The 22078-nt window shown below is 44.7% G+C and overlaps 1 protein-coding gene across 2 annotated transcripts in view; it reads left to right on the top strand.

The window, feature by feature from the left end:
• The window catches only part of pla2g4ab (phospholipase A2, group IVAb (cytosolic, calcium-dependent)), a 62365-nt gene that overhangs the window by 16228 nt on the left and 24059 nt on the right, over positions 1-22078 (top strand). For both annotated transcript variants that reach the window (XM_052463820.1, XM_052463822.1), the window contains exons 7-12: positions 10675-10819; positions 12229-12365; positions 13795-14017; positions 14109-14223; positions 18756-18893; positions 19024-19113. In XM_052463820.1, coding sequence (XP_052319780.1) covers positions 10675-10819; positions 12229-12365; positions 13795-14017; positions 14109-14223; positions 18756-18893; positions 19024-19113 — 848 coding nt within the window. The remainder of the gene's footprint in view (positions 1-10674; positions 10820-12228; positions 12366-13794; positions 14018-14108; positions 14224-18755; positions 18894-19023; positions 19114-22078) is intronic.

The raw sequence follows: 22078 nt of genomic DNA, 5'->3' as shown, positions 1-22078 counted from the left end.
GTGTCTGTGTGTCTGTGTCTGTGTGTCTGTGTGTGTGTCTGTGTATCCATGTGTCTGTGTGTCTGTGTCTGTGTATCCATGTGTCTGTGTGTGTGTCTGTGTCTGTGTATCCATGTGTCTGTGTGTGTGTCTGTGTATCCATGTGTCTGTGTGTGTGTGTCTGTGTATCCATGTGTCTGTGTGTGTGTCTGTGTCTGTGTATCCATGTGTCTGTGTATCCATGTGTCTGTGTATCCATGTGTCTGTGTATCCATGTGTCTGTGTATCCATGTGTCTGTGTGTGTGTCTGTGTCTGTGTATCCATGTGTCTGTGTGTGTGTCTGTGTATCCATGTGTCTGTGTATCCATGTGTCTGTGTGTCTGTCTGTGTATCCATGTGTCTGTGTGTCTGTGTCTGTGTATCCATGTGTCTGTGTATCCATGTGTCTGTGTGTCTGTGTCTGTGTATCCATGTGTCTGTGTGTGTGTTCTGTGTATCCATGTGTCTGTGTGTCTGTCTGTGTATCCATGTGTCTGTGTGTCTGTCTGTGTATCCATGTGTCTGTGTGTCTGTGTCTGTGTATCCATGTGTCTGTGTATCCATGTGTCTGTGTGTGTATCTGTGTATCCATGTGTCTGTGTATCCATGTGTCTGTGTGTCTGTCTGTGTATCCATGTGTCTGTGTGTCTGTCTGTGTATCCATGTGTCTGTGTGTCTGTGTCTGTGTATCCATGTGTCTGTGTATCCATGTGTCTGTGTGTGTATCTGTGTATCCATGTGTCTGTGTATCCATGTGTCTGTGTGTCTGTCTGTGTATCCATGTGTCTGTGTCTGTGTGTGTCTGTCTGTGTATCCATGTGTCTGTGTCTGTCTGTGTATCCATGTGTCTGTGTCTCCATGTGTCTGTGTGTGTATCCATGTGTCTGTGTGTGTCTGTCTGTGTATCCATGTGTCTGTGTCTGTGTGTGTCTGTCTGTGTATCCATGTGTCTGTGTGTGTGTGTGTCTGTGTATCCATGTGTCTGTGTCTGTGTGTGTCTGTCTGTGTATCCATGTGTCTGTGTCTGTGTATCCATGTGTCTGTGTCTGTGTGTCTGTGTATCCATGTGTCTGTGTGTGTCTGTGTCTGTCTGTGTATCCATGTGTCTGTGTGTGTCTGTCTGTGTATCCATGTGTCTGTGTCTCTGTCTGTGTATCCATGTGTCTGTGTATCCATGTGTCTGTGTATCCATGTGTCTGTGTGTCTGTGTCTGTGTATCCATGTGTCTGTGTATCCATGTGTCTGTGTCTCTGTCTGTGTATCCATGTGTCTGTGTCTGTGTCTGTGTATCCATGTGTCTGTGTATCCATGTGTCTGTGTGTCTGTGTCTGTGTATCCATGTGTCTGTGTGTGTGTCTGTGTATCCATGTGTCAGTGTGTATCCTGTGTCTGTGTATCCATGTGTCTGTGTGTGTGTCTGTGTATCCATGTGTCTGTGTGTCTGTGTCTGTGTATCCATGTGTCTGTGTCTGTGTCTGTGTCTGTGTATCCATGTGTCTGTGTGTGTGTCTGTGTATCCACGTGTCTGTGTATCCATGTGTCTGTGTGTCTGTGTCTGTGTATCCATGTGTCTGTGTGTCTGTCTGTGTATCCATGTGTCTGTGTATCCATGTGTCTGTGTATCCATGTGTCTGTGTATGTGTGTCTGTGTCTGTGTATTCATGTGTCTGTGTGTGTGTCTGTGTATCCATGTGTCTGTGTATCCATGTGTCTGTGTGTCTGTCTGTGTATCCATGTGTCTGTGTGTCTGTGTCTGTGTATCCATGTGTCTGTGTATCCATGTGTCTGTGTGTCTGTGTCTGTGTATCCATGTGTCTGTGTGTGTGTCTGTGTATCCATGTGTCTGTGTGTCTGTCTGTGTATCCATGTGTCTGTGTGTCTGTCTGTGTATCCATGTGTCTGTGTGTCTGTCTGTGTATCCATGTGTCTGTGTGTCTGTCTGTGTATCCATGTGTCTGTGTGTCTGTGTCTGTGTATCCATGTGTCTGTGTATCCATGTGTCTGTGTGTGTATCTGTGTATCCATGTGTCTGTGTATCCATGTGTCTGTGTGTCTGTCTGTGTATCCATGTGTCTGTGTATCCATGTGTCTGTGTGTCTGTGTCTGTGTATCCATGTGTCTGTGTATCCATGTGTCTGTGTGTGTGTCTGTGTATCCATGTGTCTGTGTATCCATGTGTCTGTGTGTCTGTCTGTGTATCCATGTGTCTGTGTATCCATGTGTCTGTGTGTCCATGTGTCTGTGTATCCATGTGTCTGTGTATCCATGTGTCTGTGTGTCTGTCTGTGTATCCATGTGTCTGTGTATCCATGTATCTGTGTATCCATGTGTCTGTGTATCCATGTGTCTGTGTGTCTGTCTGTGTATCCATGTGTCTGTGCCAATGTTTGTGTTGCTTCACAGTCTCCTCTGGTGTTTTATTATCTGTTTTTTAAATCTAATTTTACTGCTTTGCTTCAGTTACTTGATGTGGAATAGAGTTCCATGTCGTCATGGTTCTATGTAGTACTGTGTGCCTCCCATAGTCTGTTCTGGACTTGGGGACTGTGAAGAGACCTCTGGTGGCACGTCTTGTGGGGTATGCATGGGTGTCCGAGCTGTGTGCCAGTAGTTTAGACAGACAGCTCGGTGCATTCAACATGTCAATGCTTCTCATAAATAAAAGTAGTGATGAAGTCAATCTCTCTTCCACTTTCAGCCAGGAGAGATTGACATGAATATTATTAATATTAGCTCTCTGTGTACATCCAAGGGCCAGCCGTGCTGTCCTGTTCTGTAACAATTACAATTTTCCTTAGTCCTTTTTCGTGGCACTTAACCACACGACTGAACAGTAGTCAAGGTGTGACAAAACTAGGGCCTGTAGGACCTGCCTTGTTGATAGTGTTGTTAAGAAGGCAGAGCAACGCTTTATTATAGACAAACTTCTCCCCATCTTAGCTACTACTGCATCAATAGTTTTGACCATGACAGTTTATAATCTAGGGTTACTCCAAGCAGTTTAGTAATTTCCACTTGCTCAATTTCCACATTATTTATTACAAGTTTTAGTTGAGGTTTAACGTTTTGTGAGTGTTTTGATCCAAATACAATGCTTTTAGTTTTAGAAATATTTAGGGCTGACTTATTCCTTGCCACCCACTCTGAAACTAACTGCAGCTCTTTGTTGAGTGTTGCAGTCATTTCAGTTGCTGTAGTAGCTGATGTGTCTAGTGTTGAGTCATCCGCAAACATAGACACTCTGGCTTTATTCAAAGTCAGTGGCATGTCGTTAGTAAAAATAGAAAAAAGCAAGGGGCTTAAACAGCTACACTGGGGAATTCCTCATTTTATCTGGATTATATTTGAGAGGCTTCTATTAAATATCATCCTCTGTGATCTGTTAGACAGGTAACTCTTTATCCACATTATCGCAGGGGGTGTAAAGCCATAACACATACATTTTTCCAGCAGCAGACTATGATCGATAATGTAAAAAGCTGCACTGAAGTCTAACAAGACAGCCCCCACAATCATTGTATCATCAATTTCTCTCAGCCAATCATCAGTCATTTGTGCAAGTGCTGTGCTTGTTGAGTGACCTTCCCCATAAGCATGCTGAAAATCTGTTGTCAGTTTTTTAACTGTGAAATAGTGTTGTATCTGGTCAAACACAATTTTTTTCCAGAAGTTTACTACTTTGGATGTGTAGTGTCAGCGTGTGTTGCTGACATGTCATCCCTAAGTTTGCTTATCTCGTCAATGAAAAAGTAATTAAAGTAGGTTTCAATATCAGTGGGCTTTGTGATGAATGAGCCATCTGATTCAATGAATGAAGGAGCCGAGTTGTCTTTTTTCCCCAAAATTTCATATTAGGTGCCCCAAAGGCTTTTTACTATCATTCTTTATATAATTTATCTTTGTTTCGTAGTGTATTTTTTTATTTTATTTAGTTACATGATTTCTTAATTTCAACCTGATCCAGGTTGCAGGCACTGGTTACAGTTTGAATTTTTTTCCTGAGTGGGCAGCTTGATGATAGCCAGTCAATATTGAAATCACCCAGAAAATATACTTCTCTGTTGATATCACGTACATTATCAAGCATTTCACACACGTTATCCAGATACTGACTGTTAACGCTTGGTGGTCTATGGCAGCTTCCCACAAGAATGGGCTTTAGGTGAGGCAGATGAACCTGTAGTCATATTAATTCAACAGTATTTAACATTAGATCGTCTCTAAGCTTTACAGGAATGTGGTTCTGAATATAGACCTCAACACCGCCTCTGTTGGCATTTCTGTCTTTTCGGTAGATGTTATAACCATGTATTGCTACCACTGTATCCTCAAAGGTATTATCTAAGTGAGTTTCAGAGATAGTCAGAAAATGAATGTCATCTGTTACAAGCAGGTTATTGACTTCATGGACCTTGTTTCTTAGGCTACATATGTTAATATGGGATATTGTTAGCACTTTTCTGGGTTGCTTGTTTTTAATGCTTTACTGGGAAGCTTATCAGATTCAGACTTACTCATGTTATTTACATTGGAGCTGCAGTGTGAGCTGCACACCGCCTCAGTGCCAACAGTGTAACTCTGGTTTATAGGCTCATGATTACTGCTTACAATAGCTGTAGGACAAACATATGTATTTGGTGCAATTAGGGGTACATCAATTAAATTACTTACATTGTGTTTGCCAATGCTCCTAAGATCATGTACATTTGATGCAGCATTATGACAACTCATTGTCACAATGGTAGGGATTAACTGAACTGGTCTTGGATCATTTACCAGTCATTGTTTCAACTGTGAATATGTTTTGTGCGCTTTTGTTTAAGGTTATTACTGTAGGTCTCCTAAACTAATCTTACTGCATTTCACTCAACAGCACACATCTGAAAATCTCTGACCCCATAAACAGGCCTTTTTTTTGTATTTTACCCACTTTTTCTCCCAAATGTCAATCTTGTCTCATCGCTGCAACTCCCTATCGGGCTCAGGAGGCGAAGATTGAGTCATGCGTCCTCTGAAACATAACCCGCCAAACCACTCTTCTTAACACCCGCCTCGATTTTTCTTCAACGAGTCCAACGCAAAGGATATACTGCTTTCTCGGGAACAGGCCCAAATCCCTGACATTTGCGTGAAGAAAAGACAGAGAAAAAAGGGGCAGAGGTCGGGCTTTCTGAGAATTTGTGGGCGAGTGAGTAAACCTCCACTACCATCCATACTATTGGCGAACGTGCAATCATTGGAAAACAAAATGGATGATCTATGATCAAGACTATCCTACCAACGGGAAATAAAATCTTTAATATCTTATGTTTCACCGAGTCGTGGCTGAACGACAAAGCGGATAATATAGAGCTGGCAGGATTTTCCATGCATTGGCAGGACAAAGAAGCTATGTCTGGTAAGACGATGGGCGGGGATGTGTGTCTATTTGTCAATAACAGCTGGTGCTCAATGTCTAATATTAAAGAAATTTCATGGTATTGCTCACCTGAAGTAGAGTTCCTTATGATAAGCTGGAGACCACACTATCTACCAAGAGAGTTCTCATCTATATTATTCCTAGTCATCTATTTACCACCACAAACTGATACTGCCACTAAGACCGCACTCAACGAGCTGTATAAGGCCATAAGCAAACAAGAAAATGCTCATCCGGAAGTGGCGCTCCAAGTGGCCAAGGACTTTCATGCAGGCAAACTTAAATGAGTTTTACCTCATTTCTACCAGTAGGAAACATCCGCATCGAGATAAAGGCTATAGCTGTCTCTTTCAATGAGCAGGACACTAGTCCGGACGCTTATAAGAAATCCCGCTACGCCCTCAGACAAACCATTAAACAGGCAAAGCGTCAATACAGGATTAAGATTGAATCCTACTACACCGGCTCTAACTCTCGTCGGATGTGGCAGGGCTTGAAAATTATTACCGACTACAAAGGGAAACCCAGCCGCGAGCTGCCCAGTGACGCAAGCCTACCAGACCAGCTAAATGCCTTTTATGCTCGCTTCGAGGCAAGCAGCACTGAAGCATGCATGAGAGCACCAGCTGTTCCGAACAACTATGTGATAACGCTCTCGGTAGCCGATGTGAGCAAGACCTTTAAACAGGTCAAAATTCACAAAGCCTAGGGTCAGACGTATTACCAGGACGTGCACTCAAAGCATGCGCGGACCAACTGACAAGTGTCTTCACTGACATTTTCAACCTCTCCCTGACCAAGTCTGTAATACCTACATGTTTCAAGCAGACCCTGTGCCCAAAGGAAGCGAAGGTAACCTGCCTAAATGATTCATGTAGTGCTTTGAAAGGCTGGTCACGGCTCACATCAACAGCATCATCCCGGATACCCTAGACCCACTCCAATTCGGCGGCAGGGTAGCCTAGTGGTTAGAGCGTTGGACTAGTAACCGAAAGGTTGCAAGTTCAAATCCCCGAGCTGACAAGGTACAAATCTGTCGTTCTGCCCCTGAACAGGCAGTTAACCCACTGTTCCTAGGCCGTCATTGAAAATAAGAATTTGTTCTTAACTCACTTGCCTAGTTAAATAAAGGTACAAAATAAAATACCGCCACAACAGATCCACAGATGATGCAATCTCAATCGCACTCCACACTGCCCTTTCCCACCTGGACAAAAGGAACACCTATGTCAGAATACTGTGCATTGACTACAGCTCAGCGTAGTGCCCACACCATAGTGCCTACCCACAAAGCTCATCACTAAGCTAATGAACCTGGCATTAAATACCGCCCTCTGCAACTGGATCCTGTACTTCATGACGGGCCGCACCCAGGTGGTGATGGTAGGTAGCAACACATCTGCCACGCTGATCGCTTGTAAGTGACAAATGAAGTTTGATTTGATTTGACAGTCAACTTTCTCGCTCCTCCCACAACTTCCGGACTTTATAGCATTCCGAGAAAGCATTGATTATTGAGTCATTGTTAGAGTTACACTGAAGACAATATGCTGCCGTTGTGCTGTAGAATTTATGAATTATATCTCTTGTACAATACATTCCATACATTAGTTTATGCTGTATTTCGTGTACATTTTCATTAACTGTCATTTCATTAGTTATGCTCCAACTTTCCCTCCATCTTGTGCCAACATCAGTTATTTTTAAGTCTTGGTTCGAATAGTTTATGTTTATTCTAAGACATTGTCAGTTGGATATGTTCTCTTCCCAATCATATGAATGTCATTTTCTGACTCAAAATAAGATTCCCTCAAGGTTGCTCTGACATTATGTGATATGTAACTTTAAGTTGCAAGTATTTGAAACAACAGTTTCTATGTTGGTCAGTCAAAAAATACTTTTTAATTCCGTCATGTAAATAAATGTATTTCCTGTTACCAAGTCATTTACAGTTTCTATGCCTTTAGTTTTCCATGTGGACTAATTTATTAGTGAATTCTGAAAGCTATCTCAAGTATTTTTCCATAAGGTAGTGTTTTTAGGAAGTAATATTGGTTCTTGTAGAATACGTTTCATTTCCTTCCATATTTGTATAGTGTTCTTGAAGTTGTTCATGTTCTTAGCTCTATCCTTTGAAAACAGATACATCAAAATATTCTGGGGATGAGCATCTTCAATATGTTCCCATGCTTCCACTTTAGTGCATTTAACTAGTCGCAAGTAAAAGCCCTATGTAGCAAGTTGATACAATTCCAAGTCTGGAAGGTTAAAACCACCCTCAGACTTAGGAAGATGCAAAACTTTCCTTCTTTATTCTATGAATTTTATTAATTATACATTACCGCTTTTGTATCTCTCTCGGGAGATTTAGAAAATTATAACTAATTTAGGATGTATTCATTTTGTGAGAGCTGTGAGATATTTACCAGGTTTATTAGCCATTAAGTCATGTGCTTTATTTGAGTTTAACCTGTATTTGTTGGCTCTCTTCAAAAGTTAAAGATCGTATTCCTGCTTAAGTTCAGACATTTTATTTTCTTCTTTACCTTTTTTTAAGATAGTGATTTTTTTTCTTTCATTTCAATTTCTAAATCATATTTAACTTTTGCCGAGTATGAGATTATCATTACCCTAATGTACGACTTAAAGGCATCCCAAATTATATCAGAGGTCAGCTTTTCTCTGTCCTCTATGTCAACATTTGTAATGGTAAAGGTTTTTATTTTTTCAATTATGTATTATAACATTTCAGGTCCAGAAGATGAGCTCTGTTCATCCTCCAAACTCTGTTGCTAAGTTAATTTCCGATTGGTGTAATTATACATGATATCAGAGGAATGAAAGGAATGAATTCAAAGTTTATTTGTCACGTGCGCCGATAGACCTTATAGTGAAATGCTTACTTACAGGCTCTAACCAATGGTGCGAGAAAAAAAATGGTATGTGTGTGTGTGTGTGTGTGTGTGTGTGTGTGTGTGTGTGTGTAGGTAAGTAAAGAAATAAAACAACAGTAAAAAGACATTTGAAAAAAGAGTAGCGAGTCTATATACAGACACCGGTTAGTCAGGCTTATTGAGGTAGTATGTACATGTAGGTATCGTTAAAGTGACTGTGCATATATGATGAACAGAGAGTAGCAGAAAAGCATGAAAAGAGGGGTTGGCGTGTGGTGGGACACAATGCAGATAGCCCGGTTAGCCAATGTGCGGGAGCACTGGTTGGTCGGGCCAATTTAGGTAGTATATACATGAATGTATAGTTAAAGTGACTATGCATATAACATAAACAGAGTAGCAGCAGTGTAAAAGAGGGGTTTGTGGGGTGGCACACAATGCAAATAGTCCGGGTAACCATTTGGTTACCTGTTCAGGAGTCTTATGGCCTGGGGGTAAAAACTGTTGAGATCCTTTTTGTCCTAGACTTGGCACTCTGGTACCGCTTGCCATGTGGTAGTAGAGAGAACAGTCTATGACTGGGGTGGCTGGGGTCTTTGACAATTTTTAGGGCCTTCCTCTGACAACGCCTGGTGTAGAGGTCCTGGATGGCAGGCAGCTTTACCCCAGTGATGCACTGGGCCATACGCACTACCCTCTGAAGTGCCTAGCGGTCGGAGGCTGAGCAATTTCCGTACCAGGCAGTGATGCAACCGGTCAGGATGCTCTCGATGTTGCAGCTGTAGAACCTTTTGAGGATCTCAGGACCCATGCTAAAAATATTTTGTTTCCTGAGGGGGAATAGGCTTTGTCGTGCCCTCTTCACGACTGTCTTGGTGTGTTTGGACCAATCTAGTTTGTTGTTGATGTGGACACCAAGGAATTTGAAGCTCTCAACCTGCTCCACTACAGCCCCGTCGATGAGAATGGGGACGTGCTCGGTGCTCCTTTTCCTGTAGTCCACAATCATCTCCTTAATCTTGGTTACGTTGAGGGATAGGTTGTTATTCTGGCACCACCCGGCCAGGTCTCTGACCTCCTCCCTATAAGGCTGTCTCGTCGTTGTCAGGGATCAGGCCTACCACTGTTGTGTCGTCAGCAAACTTAATGATGGTGTTAGAGTCGTGCCTGGCCATGCAGTCGTGGGTGATCAGGGAGTACAGGAGGGGACTGAGCACGCACCCCTGGGGAGCTCCAGTGTTGAGGATCAGTGTGGCAGATGTGTTGCTATCTACCCTTACCACCTGGGGGTGGCCTGTCAGGAAGTCCAGGATCCAGTTGCAGAGGGAGGTGTTTAGTCCCAGGTTCCTTAGCTTAGTGATGAGCTTTGAGGGTACTGTGGTGTTGAACGCTGAGCTGTAGTCAATGAACAGCATTCTCACATAGGTGTTCCTTTTGTCCAGGTGGGAAAGGGCATTGTGGAGTGCAATAGAGATTGCATCATCTGTGGATCTGTTTGGGTGGTATGCAAATTGGAGTGGGTCTCGGGTTTCTGGGATAGATATCACTAAACATTTTTGAATCCAGTAAATTGTTGAAAATTGTTGAATGCATTTTTTTGAAATATAAATTTAGTCAATTCTTGAATATCTTTTCTTGCTTTGAGAGAAAAATGAATAATCTTTTGTACTCGGGATAATAATCTCCAGGTGTCCTGTAAATAATGTCCTAGTGACACATGTTCAACTGAGCACTCGAAATTGAACAACAATTGAAATTGATAATACATTATTCCATTTGTCAGATATGATTCTTCAAAAATATTTATTTGATAAACATGTCTTATGATACCAATATGCAGGGTTAAGGCAAATATTATTTTTTTATAACCAAAGCAAGATAGACCACAGCCTGTCATTTCCAATGGGAACAGATGCGTCATAGTGGGCAGAACAAGCAAGGAGGTGGGCAGAGCCAAGCATGAGCTACTTAGTTCCTATTGGCCCATTCCATCTTTATATAATAACTAGGCAAGTCAGTTAAGAACAAATTCTTATTTACAATGATGGCATAAGAACAGTGGGTTAACTGCCTTTTTACAGGGGGAGAACAACAGATTTTTACCTTGTCAGCTCAGGGATTCAATCTAGCAACCTTTCGGTTACTAGCCCAACACTCTAACCACAAGGCTACCTGCCGCCCCAACATCTCCATATTTCCGTTAGGGAACGCCTACTCTGTAAAATGCGCATGTGCAATAACTCAATTCACCTTTGCTCTCCTTAACAACGCAATTTTAATATTCCTACATCCAGTGAAATATCTCTGTCATTGTTTTATCTGTTGTGCGTCTTTGTCTACAGTACTAACTTGGACCTGCGGTTCAGCCTGGCCCTGTGTGACAAGGAGAAACTGTTCAGACAGGCCCGCAGAGAGAAGGTGACGTTGGGCATCAAGAAGCTGCTAGACATGGAGAAGCCTCGCTTCCTCCCCAGCACCCCTCAGGAGGTGGGCATGCCCGAGTACTGTGGGCCCAGGCTCCAAGAGCGGCCTACGTCCAGCCACAGTGTCATTTCATTTTAAATTTTTTATAATTTTGGTCTTAGATTCAAATGCAGTGTTTGACATGTAACACCTCATTTATTAGGGTGCATTGTGGGTTTAATGCATCATAGAATGGTAACCACTCCAAAATGGCATGGCAATATAATAGACATGGCTAAATAAACATATATTGCCATAGAAAGTGGGCTTACCCTGCAGTATTGCTTAGCATAGTTTTCAAGGTCATAGACAAGATCTGATATTAGCAAACAACACCCTTTTTTATATGCTGTATATACACATGCACCACATTCACACATTTAGATCTGTTAGTATTGTGATCACTCTGTCGCCGCTGACTTCCTCTTAGACCGAGAGCTCTCAGGGCCTGTTCAGCTTCTGAGTTCTGCATTCCTCCCCTGGTTGGACTGGGCTGTGTTTCTGGGACTGGTTTTGGCCTTGTGTTCCTGGTTGTAGTGTGTACCCTCACCTCTGGCCAGCTACTGTAGGCCCTTCCTGCCTGCCTTTGTCCTCACATGGTCCGGAAGCTACCAGCCATGATGAGATAATAACCCACCACATAACAGTAGTGTTGCAGAGCTGTTGAGCTGCCACACTGCATTCCCACTGGGGCTAGTAAATACTACTGTCTAGAACAGAGGAGGCCATTCAATCTGGCCTGCGGGAGGTTTGAGTGAAAAAAAAACAACGTTTTAAAAAAACACTCCAGGCTCCAGAACGTCTAAAACTATGTATACTGAGCAAAAATATAAATGCAACATGCAGCAATTTCATTTTTTTTTACTGTGTTATAGTTCATATGAGGAAATCAGTCAATTGAAATGTATTAATTTGGCCCTAATCGATAGATTTCACATGACTGGGTAGGGGCACAGCCATGACTGGGTAGGGGCACAGCCATGACTGGGTAGGGGCACAGCCATGACTGGGTAGGGGCACAGCCAGGGTGAGAGGGCATAGGCCAACAACTCACACTGTCTCACACACACCATACACTGCCTTTAAAACACATGCTGTGGTACATTACAGACTCAATCAGTCAATACACTGTCTCACACACACCACCAGGAATCCTGTGCAGTTGTTGTGTCAGCGTGGTCTGAATATTTGTTGGAATTGTCTACGGATATGACTGTGGCTCCAGATCAGAGAGGCCAGTGCAGAGTTGGAAAGATACACAGGAAAGTAGAGTGATACAATAACAATCATAAGACAGAATGAGGGAAGTAACATAAGGAAGTAGGAGTTTCTGACCGTTCTGCTATGAATCTCAAAGAGTCATGTTATGACAGGGTATACATTTTATTGTAAAATCCATTCCTATCTCTTCCTGCATGTGTCTGTCTGTGCAGGTGCCGGTGATAGCCATAGTGGGTTCAGGGGGAGGCTTCAGGGCCATGGTGGGGTTCTCTGGGGTGATGAAGGCCCTGTATGAGTCTGGGGTCCTGGACTGTGCCACCTACATCGCTGGCCTCTCTGGATCCACATGGTCAGTCATCTTTTCATCTGTTTATACCATGCTCTCTTTCACAAACCCTCCCTCCCTATCTCTGTCCCTCTATCTCTCTATCTCCCTCGCTCTGTCTCCCTCCCTATCTCTGTCCCTCTATCTCTGTCCCTCTATCTCTCTATCTCCCTCCCTCTGTCTCCCTCCCTATCTCTGTCCCTCTATCTCTGTCCCTCTATCTCTCTATCTCCCTCCCTCTGTCTCCCTCCCTATCTCGTCCCTTTATCTCTCTCCCTCTATCTCTCTATCTCCCTCCCTCTGTCTGCCTCCCTATCTCGTCCCTTTATCTCTGTCCTCTATCTCTCTATCTCCCCCTGTCTCCCTCCCTATCTCGTTCCTTTATCTCTGTCCTCTATCTCTCTGTCTCCCTCCCTCTGTCTCCCTCCCTATCTCGTCCCTTTATCATGTTCCCTCTATCTCTCCCTCCCTCTGTCTCCCTGCCTCTGTCTCCCTCCCCATATCTCCCTCACTCCCTCCCACCTTCACTCACTCTCTCCCTCCCTCTTCCTCCTCTACCTCTCCCTCCCTCTTCTTCCTCTACCTCTCCCTCCCTCTACCTCTCCCTCTTCCTCTCCCTCTCTCTCTCTCCCTCCCTCTACCTCTCCCTCCCTCTTCCTCTTCTACCTCTCCCTCCCTCTACCTCTACCTCTCCCTCCCTCTACCTCTTTCTCCCTCTATCTCTCCCTCCCTCTATCTCTCCCTCTCCATCTCCCTCCATCTCTCTCTCACTCCCTCCCTCTTCCTCCTCTACCTCTCCCTTTCTCTACCTCTCCCTCCCTCTATCTCTCTCCCTCTATCTCTCTATCTCCCTCCCTCTGTCTCCCTCCCTATCTCCTCCCTTTATCTCTGTCCTCTATCTCTCTATCTCCCTCCCTCTGTCTCACTCCCTATCTCGTCCCTTTATCTCTGTCCCTCTATCTCTCTATCTCCCTCCCTCTGTCTCCCTCCCCCTATCTCCCTCACTCCCTCCCACCTTCACTCACTCTCTCCCTCCCTCTTCCTCCTCTACTTCTACCTCCCTCTACCTCTTCCTCTCCCTCTCTCTCCCTCCCTCTATCTCTCCCTCCCTCTACCTCCCTCTATCTCTCCCTCTTCCTCTATCTCTCCCTCCCTCTCTCCCTCCCTCTTCCTCTTCTACCTCTTCCTCCCTCTATCTCTCCCTCTCTATCTCCCTCCATCTCTCTCTCCCTCCCTCCCTCTTCCTCCTCTACTTCTCCCTTCCTCTACCTCTCCCTCCCTCTATCTCTCTCCCTCTCTCTCTCCCTCTATCTCTCTCCCTCCCTCTCTCTTGCTCCCTCTCTCTCCTCCTTCTCTATCTTTCCCTCCCTCTACACCTCCCTCCTCTATCTCTCCCTCACTATCTTCCTCCTCCCTCACTCACTTTCTCCCTCCCTCCCTATCTCTCCCCCAGGTACATGTCAACCCTGTTCTCCCACCCAGAGTTCCCCTCTAAGGGGCCCAAGGAGATCAATGCAGAGCTGATGAAGAGTGTGAGCAGTAACCCTCTGAGACTGCTGCTGCCCCAGCACATCACCAACTACATCCAGGCTCTGTGGAGCAAGAAGGCCAACGGACAACCCGTCACCTTCACAGACATCTTCGGCATGCTCATCGGAGAGACACTCATTCCTGCGGTGAGAGGACCGCATACATCTGTTTTCATTGTTTCTTTCTCTCCGTCTTCAAGAGGCCCTGACTCCAAAAGTGTTTATCTGTTTTCATCAGAGAATGGACACAAAGCTGAGTGAGTTGCATGAGAAGGTAAACGAGGCCCAGTGTCCCCTCCCTCTTTTCACCTGTCTGCACGTCAAACCGGACGTATCCGAGCTCATGTTTGCAGGTCAGTGAGTGTGTATGCGCTGTGTGTGTGTATTACAGTAGACCACAAGCCCAGTGTGGCTCCAAGGCTCCCCACAGTTGTTCAACAAAGCGTAGCATTTCTGTGAAGAGTTCATGCACGTAGTGTGGTTGTGTGTTCGCAGTGCTGGTCACGTAGTTTGAATGGATGGTTCAAGTTCTGAATGAGCCTATTTGGGCTGTGACGTGGTGACCTGCATGTATTCCACATTTCTGAACGATCCATCCACAAAGCAATAAGAGCTGAGTGGATTGGACAGGAACACAGACAGCTTGGCCTGACCACTGAGTGGGCTTATTGTTATTTTGGTACAAGAAAGTGTGTGTGTGTGTGTGTGTGTGTGTGTGTGTGTGTGTGTGTGTGTGTGTGTGTGTGTGTGTGTGTGTGTGTGTGTGTGTGTGTGTGTGTGTGTGTGTGTGTGTGTGTGTGTGTGTGTGTGTGTGTGTGTGTGTGTGTGTGGCTCTAATAGAATGAGTATGTGTATTCAGTTTTGCATAATATGTCACCAGAGATCCTATCTCCCACATTCAAATTTCCGTACACTGCATTTCCTTGTAGCATCACTACTTTACCACAGTTGTATATATATAGAGAGTTGGGCCAATGCGGTTTCAGTCTGAACGTTCCGATAGCGCCACTTTCTCCTCTGTAGCCGTTGCTAAGTGATAATTGACGCTTCCACACTGCGCTGTTTATTTCGGATAGTTTTCTAAAACCAATGAAGATGTCCAGTGTAAGCAGATATGCAATTTGTTGACACCACAACACCGTACAGACTTGGATACACATTATAATCAATTGAATACGTTGTTCTGCTTGTTGACAGCGGGTTAATTTCAGAGGGAACTGTCGGAGGTTCTGTCCTACTGTTACATCACCAGTAGTTGGAGAAGAAAGGCACTAACATGGCGTCCGTTCTAAAAACTGGGCCTACTCTCTCAATGCATGTCTCTGGTTTACCACCAACTGATGTGTCATGGTGGGCTGATATCCATTCTTGTAGTTGTAGTTGTAATACTGGTGTGTGAGAAGGATCGTGTACACAACAATGTGTAGGTTTAGTAGTACAACATGGGAGGGCAATGTTAGGTAGGGGTCAATGTGGTTATGGTATGCCCCCAAGCCCTGATCGAGGATCAGTTCTCGTTCCCAAAACGGACCTCAAAAACAGGTCTTCTGGCCAACCTGTCCCCTGTTAGGTTGACTTATGGGAACTGTGACCCATAACTTGGCCGATAGTGTATTATTTTCAGGACTCAGGCAAAGACCCAGATGCAGACACAGGAGGCGGATAGTATGGGTCTCAGAGTTTATTACAGAACATGGGGCAGGCAATCGGTAGGTCAAGGCAGGCAAAGGGTCAAAATCCAAATCAGAGTCAGGCAGGTGCAGGACGGCAGGCAGGGTCAAGACAGGCAGAAAGGTCAGAACTGGGAAGACTAAGAAAAACAAAAACTAGAGCACAGAAAACACGGGAACACGCTGGTAGGACTTGACGGGACAAGACGAACTGACAAACAGACAAACAGAAAACACGGGAACACGCTGGTAGGACTTGACGGGACAAGACGAACTGGCAACAGACAAACAGAAAACACGGGAACACGCTGGTAGGACTTGACGGGACAAGACGAACTGGCAACAGACAAACAGAAAACACGGGAACACGCTGGTAGGACTTGACGGGACAAGACGAACTGGCAACAGACAAACAGAAAACACGGGAACACGCTGGTAGGACTTGACGGGACAAGACGAACTGACAAACAGACAAACAGAAAACACGGGAACACGCTGGTAGGACTTGACGGGACAAGACGAACTGGCAACAGACAAACAGAAAACACGGGAACACGCTGGTAGGACTTGACGGGACAAGACGAACTGGCAACAGACAAACAGAAAACACGGGAACACGCTGGTAGGACTTGACGGGACAAGACAGAACTGGCAACAGACAAACAGAAAACACGGGAACACGCTGGTAGGACTTGACGGGACAAGACGAACTGGCAACAGACAAACAGAAAACACGGGAACACGCTGGTAGGACTTGACGGGACAAGACGAACTGGCAACAGACAAACAGAAAACACGGGAACACGCTGGTAGGACTTGACGGGACAAGACGAACTGGCAACAGACAAACAGAAAACACGGGAACACGCTGGTAGGACTTGACGGGACAAGAGAACTGGCAACAGACAAACAGAAAACACGGGAACACGCTGGTAGGACTTGACGGGACAAGGAACTGGCAACAGACAAACAGAAAACACGGGAACACGCTGGTAGGACTTGACGGGACAAGACGAACTGGCAACAGACAAACAGAAAACACGGGAACACGCTGGTAGGACTTGACGGGACAAGACGAACTGGCAACAGACAAACAGAAAACACGGGAACACGCTGGTAGGACTTGACGGGACAAGACGAACTGGCAACAGACAAACAGAAAACACGGGAACACGCTGGTAGGACTTGACGGGACAAGACGAACTGGCAACAGACAAACAGAAAACACGGGAACACGCTGGTAGGACTTGACGGGACAAGACGAACTGGCAACAGACAAACAGAAAACACGGGAACACGCTGGTAGGACTTGACGGGACAAGACGAACTGGCAACAGACAAACAGAAAACACGGGAACACGCTGGTAGGACTTGACGGGACAAGACGAACTGGCAACAGACAAACAGAAAACACGGGAACACGCTGGTAGGACTTGACGGGACAAGACAACTGGCAACAGACAAACAGAAAACACGGGAACACGCTGGTAGGACTTGACGGGACAAGGAACTGACAAACAGACAAACAGAAAACACGGGAACACGCTGGTAGGACTTGACGGGACAAGACGAACTGGCAACAGACAAACAGAAAACACGGGAACACGCTGGTAGGACTTGACGGGACAAGACGAACTGGCAACAGACAAACAGAAAACACGGGAACACGCTGGTAGGACTTGACGGGACAAGACGAACTGGCAACAGACAAACAGAAAACACGGGAACACGCTGGTAGGACTTGACGGGACAAGACGAACTGACAAACAGACAAACAGACGAACTGGCAACAGACAAACAGAAAACACGGGAACACGCTGGTAGGACTTGACGGGACAAGACGAACTGGCAACAGACAAACAGAAAACACGGGAACACGCTGGTAGGACTTGACGGGACAAGACGAACTGACAACAGACAAACAGAAAACACGGGAACACGCTGGTAGGACTTGACGGGACAAGACGAACTGGCAACAGACAAACAGAAAACACGGGAACACGCTGGTAGGACTTGACGGGACAAGACGAACTGGCAACAGACAAACAGAAAACACGGGAACACGCTGGTAGGACTTGACGGGACAAGACGAACTGGCAACAGACAAACAGAAAACACGGGAACACGCTGGTAGGACTTGACGGGACAAGACGAACTGGCAACAGACAAACAGAAAACACGGGAACACGCTGGTAGGACTTGACGGGACAAGACGAACTGGCAACAGACAAACAGAAAACACGGGAACACGCTGGTAGGACTTGACGGGACAAGACGAACTGACAAACAGACAAACAGACGAACTGGCAACAGACAAACAGAAAACACAGGTATAAACATACAGGAGATAATGGAGATAAATGCGAGACACCTAGTGGGTGGTGGAGACAAGCACAAGATGGGTGAAACAGATCAGGGTGTGACAATTTTGCATATGAACTGGAATAGAATTTTGCTTCAGTTAGTCAGGTACTCCTTTTATCTGTAAATCCCCCACCTCTTAACACTGGTGTGGCAAGGAAATACCTTTACACCCATTCTAGAGAAAGGCTGAAATAATGCCACCTAACACACAGTGGTAACCTTATCCTCCCTACTCCAGTTCCAAGTATAGGCTGAAAGGGGATTGTTGTTCTGAGGAACTTTAACACATCATATGTGAAACAGTGTGTTGTGCCTAATAGTGTTGTATGTCAAGTCAAATTGTAATGGTCACATGCACATATTTAGCAGATGTTATTGCGGGTGTAATGAAATGCTTGTTTTCCCAGCTCCAACAGTGCAGTAGTATCTAACAATTCACAACAATACACAAATCTAAATGTAAAATAATGGAATTAAAAAATATATCAATATTAGGACGGCAATGTCGGAGTGGCATAGACTATAATCCAGTAGAATAGAATACAGTATATACATATGAGATGAGTAAAGCAGTATGTAAACATTGTTAATGTATGTGTGGGTGTTGTTGTGTCACTAAAGTAGTCATGTAGGATATGCCTGGCTTGTACTGTTACTGTAAACCCGGGTTACCCTCTTTCCATAACATACGTAGACATATAAATTCATATTTACTGCAGACTTGTGAAAAGCCGTACACATTTTCCCAATGACATTGTACTTAGCGTGTGCTCTCCTAATGAAAGCGTTAGTTAGTGACATACATACACTGTTTGGATTTTGATGAATGGATGCTGTTGTTTTTTTCACAGACTGGGTGGAGTTCAGCCCATATGAGATTGGAATGGCAAAGTACGGAACGTTCATGACCCCTGACCTTTTTGGAAGCAAATTCTTCATGGGAACCGCTGTGAAGCGGTATGAGGAGAACCCACTACATTTCCTTATGGGTAGGAAAACACAGAATATCCCTGGCACTTCCTCATGGCACTTACTCAAGAGATGAATTAAATGATAAATGGTCAAACATGACATTCATGATTCATTACATTATATTGATGTTGTGGCTTCTCTCTCTAGGGGTGTGGGGCAGTGCCTTCTCCATTCTCTTCAACAGAGTTCTGGGGGTGAAAGACACAGTCGGGGGGAGCACCATGGAGGAAGAGCTTGGTAAGAAACCACACACACTTCCCTTTTAACTCCAATCCTAACCCCTCTTGTCTGAACCCTGACCCCAATGAAGTCATGCATCCCGTGTAGATATAGTACCAAATCCTGGTCTCCTCCACAGCTAATACAACACGTACACCCAGGGCTGTAAGTGGGACCAATACAATGAATTAATGCCACATGGGGCCTCATTCTGGAGTACTTGGAGATTCTAGGATTTGCGTGTGTAAATGATTGGGAATTATCAAACTGTCGCACACAACATATATATGTAAACATGTTTTCATTGATAAATCAGAGCCATACTATATTTCTGCTCTCGTAAACAAGCGTTACAATCCCGCCTGAAAAACACCCTCCATTCACCTTTTATAATAACAAGAACACCCTCATTTTCTCTATGATGTGGAGATGTTGGAACTGGGCCGTGACAGTTTCTAAGACAGCACAAGGGCAGCAAATATGATCACATTTCTGCAGAATGTTTCAATCTTTTGTAGTGACTATAGCCTACAGTGTGCCAAACACTGGTCGTGCGTTCTGCAAGATTGATTGTCTATGAAACAATTTAAAAGTGAATCCTACCTACAGCCTAATATTTGTTGTGTAAACCAGTCACATCAGAAAAGGAGAGACATGCCCGTTTAATATGATTATAATTTAGGCATTTATAATAAAAGTAAAATAAATATATTTGACAACATGCTGCTATGCGATCTTCTTACGAACGGCAAGTGGATCTGTTTTATCAATAGGCCTACCTTTTAATGTTTTTATTAGCCTCAGTTGGTAGAGCATGACGCTTAAAACGCCAGGGTCATGGGATTCGATTCACACGGGGGACCAGTATGAAAAATGGATGCACTCACTACTGCAAGGTGCTCTGGATAAAAGCGTCTGCTAAATGACTCAAATGTAATATAATATAAACACCTACATTTTCCCCAAAATGCAATGCAGTAGATCAACCACTGGAAGTTCTTCATACTCATGGTCTGAGATTTGCGTGGAGATACGCACACTTTCCCGTGAAGTTTAGAAATACCAACCTTTTTGGGGGAAACTGTCTTCTTTTGTGTGCGATACGCACCTTTGATAAATGAGGCCCCTGGAGTTGAGATTTGATGTGTTTAATAATTGTTGTCATGATAAGGCTTTGCTGTGCCGTTGTTTTCCGAGCGACAGATTCGTTAGCGTCATGCTTGCACCATTAATACAGCGAACACTACTTGTTTCTAGCCCAAACAGTTCAAAAGATCCGACCCATATTATCGGCACAACTTTTTTCTCTTCCTGTCACAGTTTTTGGGGTTGGGCGCATTTTACATTCATAAATCATGTCGTGGGCCGTTCTATAAAACTACGTGCGCCATCGACGTCGTTTACACTTTGTTCAGTCATGTTACCTCATTGGCTAGCTAGCTAACAACCTGGTAACTTTACCTTCATATCCTAACATTTGGGGGCACAGAAAGGAAGGGACAGGAGCATAGCAATTAATGAATGACAGATGACTTGCACTTGACGCTCTTAAAAAGATTCAATGTAATGCATCTCAATAGGAAAATAGTGCTTTTACATGATGTAGAAACATAACATTCCACAAATAACATTTTAAGTTCAATTACAGGTATTTGTATCAGCACTTTTTATAATAAACATGTATTTACATGGTTACATACTGTATTAGTTTATTGTGCACAACATACACTATACAACAGTACAGTATGTGGACACCCCTTCAAATGAGTGGATTCGGCTATTTCAGCCACACCCTTCGCTGACAGGTGTATAAAATCGAGCACACAGCCATGCAATCTCCATAGGCCAACGTTGGCAGTAGAATGGCCTTTCTGAAGAGCTCATTGACTTTCAACGTGGCATCATCATTGGATTCCACCTTTCCAACAAGTCAGTTCATTTACATTACATTTAAGTCATTTAGCAGACGCTCTTATCCAGAGCGACTTACAAATTGGTGCATACACCTTATGACATCCAGTGGAACAGCCACTTACAATAGTGCATCTAAATCTTTTAGGGGGGGGGGGGTGAGAAGGATTACTTACCCTATCCTAGGTATTCCTTGAAGAGGTGGGGTTTCAGGTGTCTCCGGAAGGTGGTGATTGACTCCGCTGTCCTGGCGTCGTGAGGGAGTTTGTTCCACCATTGGGGGGCCAGAGCAGCGAACAGTTTTGACTGGGCTGAGCGGGAACTGTACTTCCTCAGTGGTAGGGAGGCGAGCAGGCCAGAGGTGGATGAACGCAGTGCCCTTGTTTGGGTGTAGGGCCTGATCAGAGCCTGGAGGTACTGAGGTGCCGTTCCCCTCACAGCTCCGTAGGCAAGCACCATGGTCTTGTAGCGGATGCAAGCTTCAACTGGAAGCCAGAGTTCGTCAAATTTCTGCGCTGCTACAGCTGCACCGGTCAACTGTAAGTGCTGTTATTGGGAAGTAGAAACGTCTCGGAGCATCAACAGCTCAGCCGTGACGTGGTAGGTCACACACGCTCACAGAACGGGACCACCAAGTTCTGAAGTGCGTTGCCCTTAAAAATCGTCTGTCCTCGGTTGCAACACTCACTACCAAGTCAAACTTCCTCTGGAAGCAACGTCAGCGCATGAACTGTTCATTGGGAGCTTCATGAAATGGGTTTCCATGGCCGAGCAGCTGCGCACAAGCCTATATCATCAAATGTGTCGGCTGTAGTGGTGTAAAGCTCGCCGCCATTGGACTCTGGAGCAGTGGAAAAACGTTCTCCGGAGTGATGAATCACGCTTCACCATCTGTCAGTCCGACGGACGACTAATCTGGGTTTTGCGGATGCCAGGAGAAAGCTACCTGCCCCAATGCATAGTGTCAACTGTAAAGTTTGGTGGAGAAGGAATAATCATCTGGGGCTGTTGTTCACAGTTCGGGCTCGACCCCTTAGTTCCATTGAAGGGAGATCGTAACACAACAGCATAA

Source organism: Oncorhynchus keta, chromosome 1 (assembly GCF_023373465.1).
Source record: "Oncorhynchus keta strain PuntledgeMale-10-30-2019 chromosome 1, Oket_V2, whole genome shotgun sequence".
Taxonomy (NCBI): Eukaryota; Metazoa; Chordata; class Actinopteri; order Salmoniformes; family Salmonidae; genus Oncorhynchus; species Oncorhynchus keta.
This window is presented reverse-complemented; position numbering and strand designations above follow the sequence as displayed.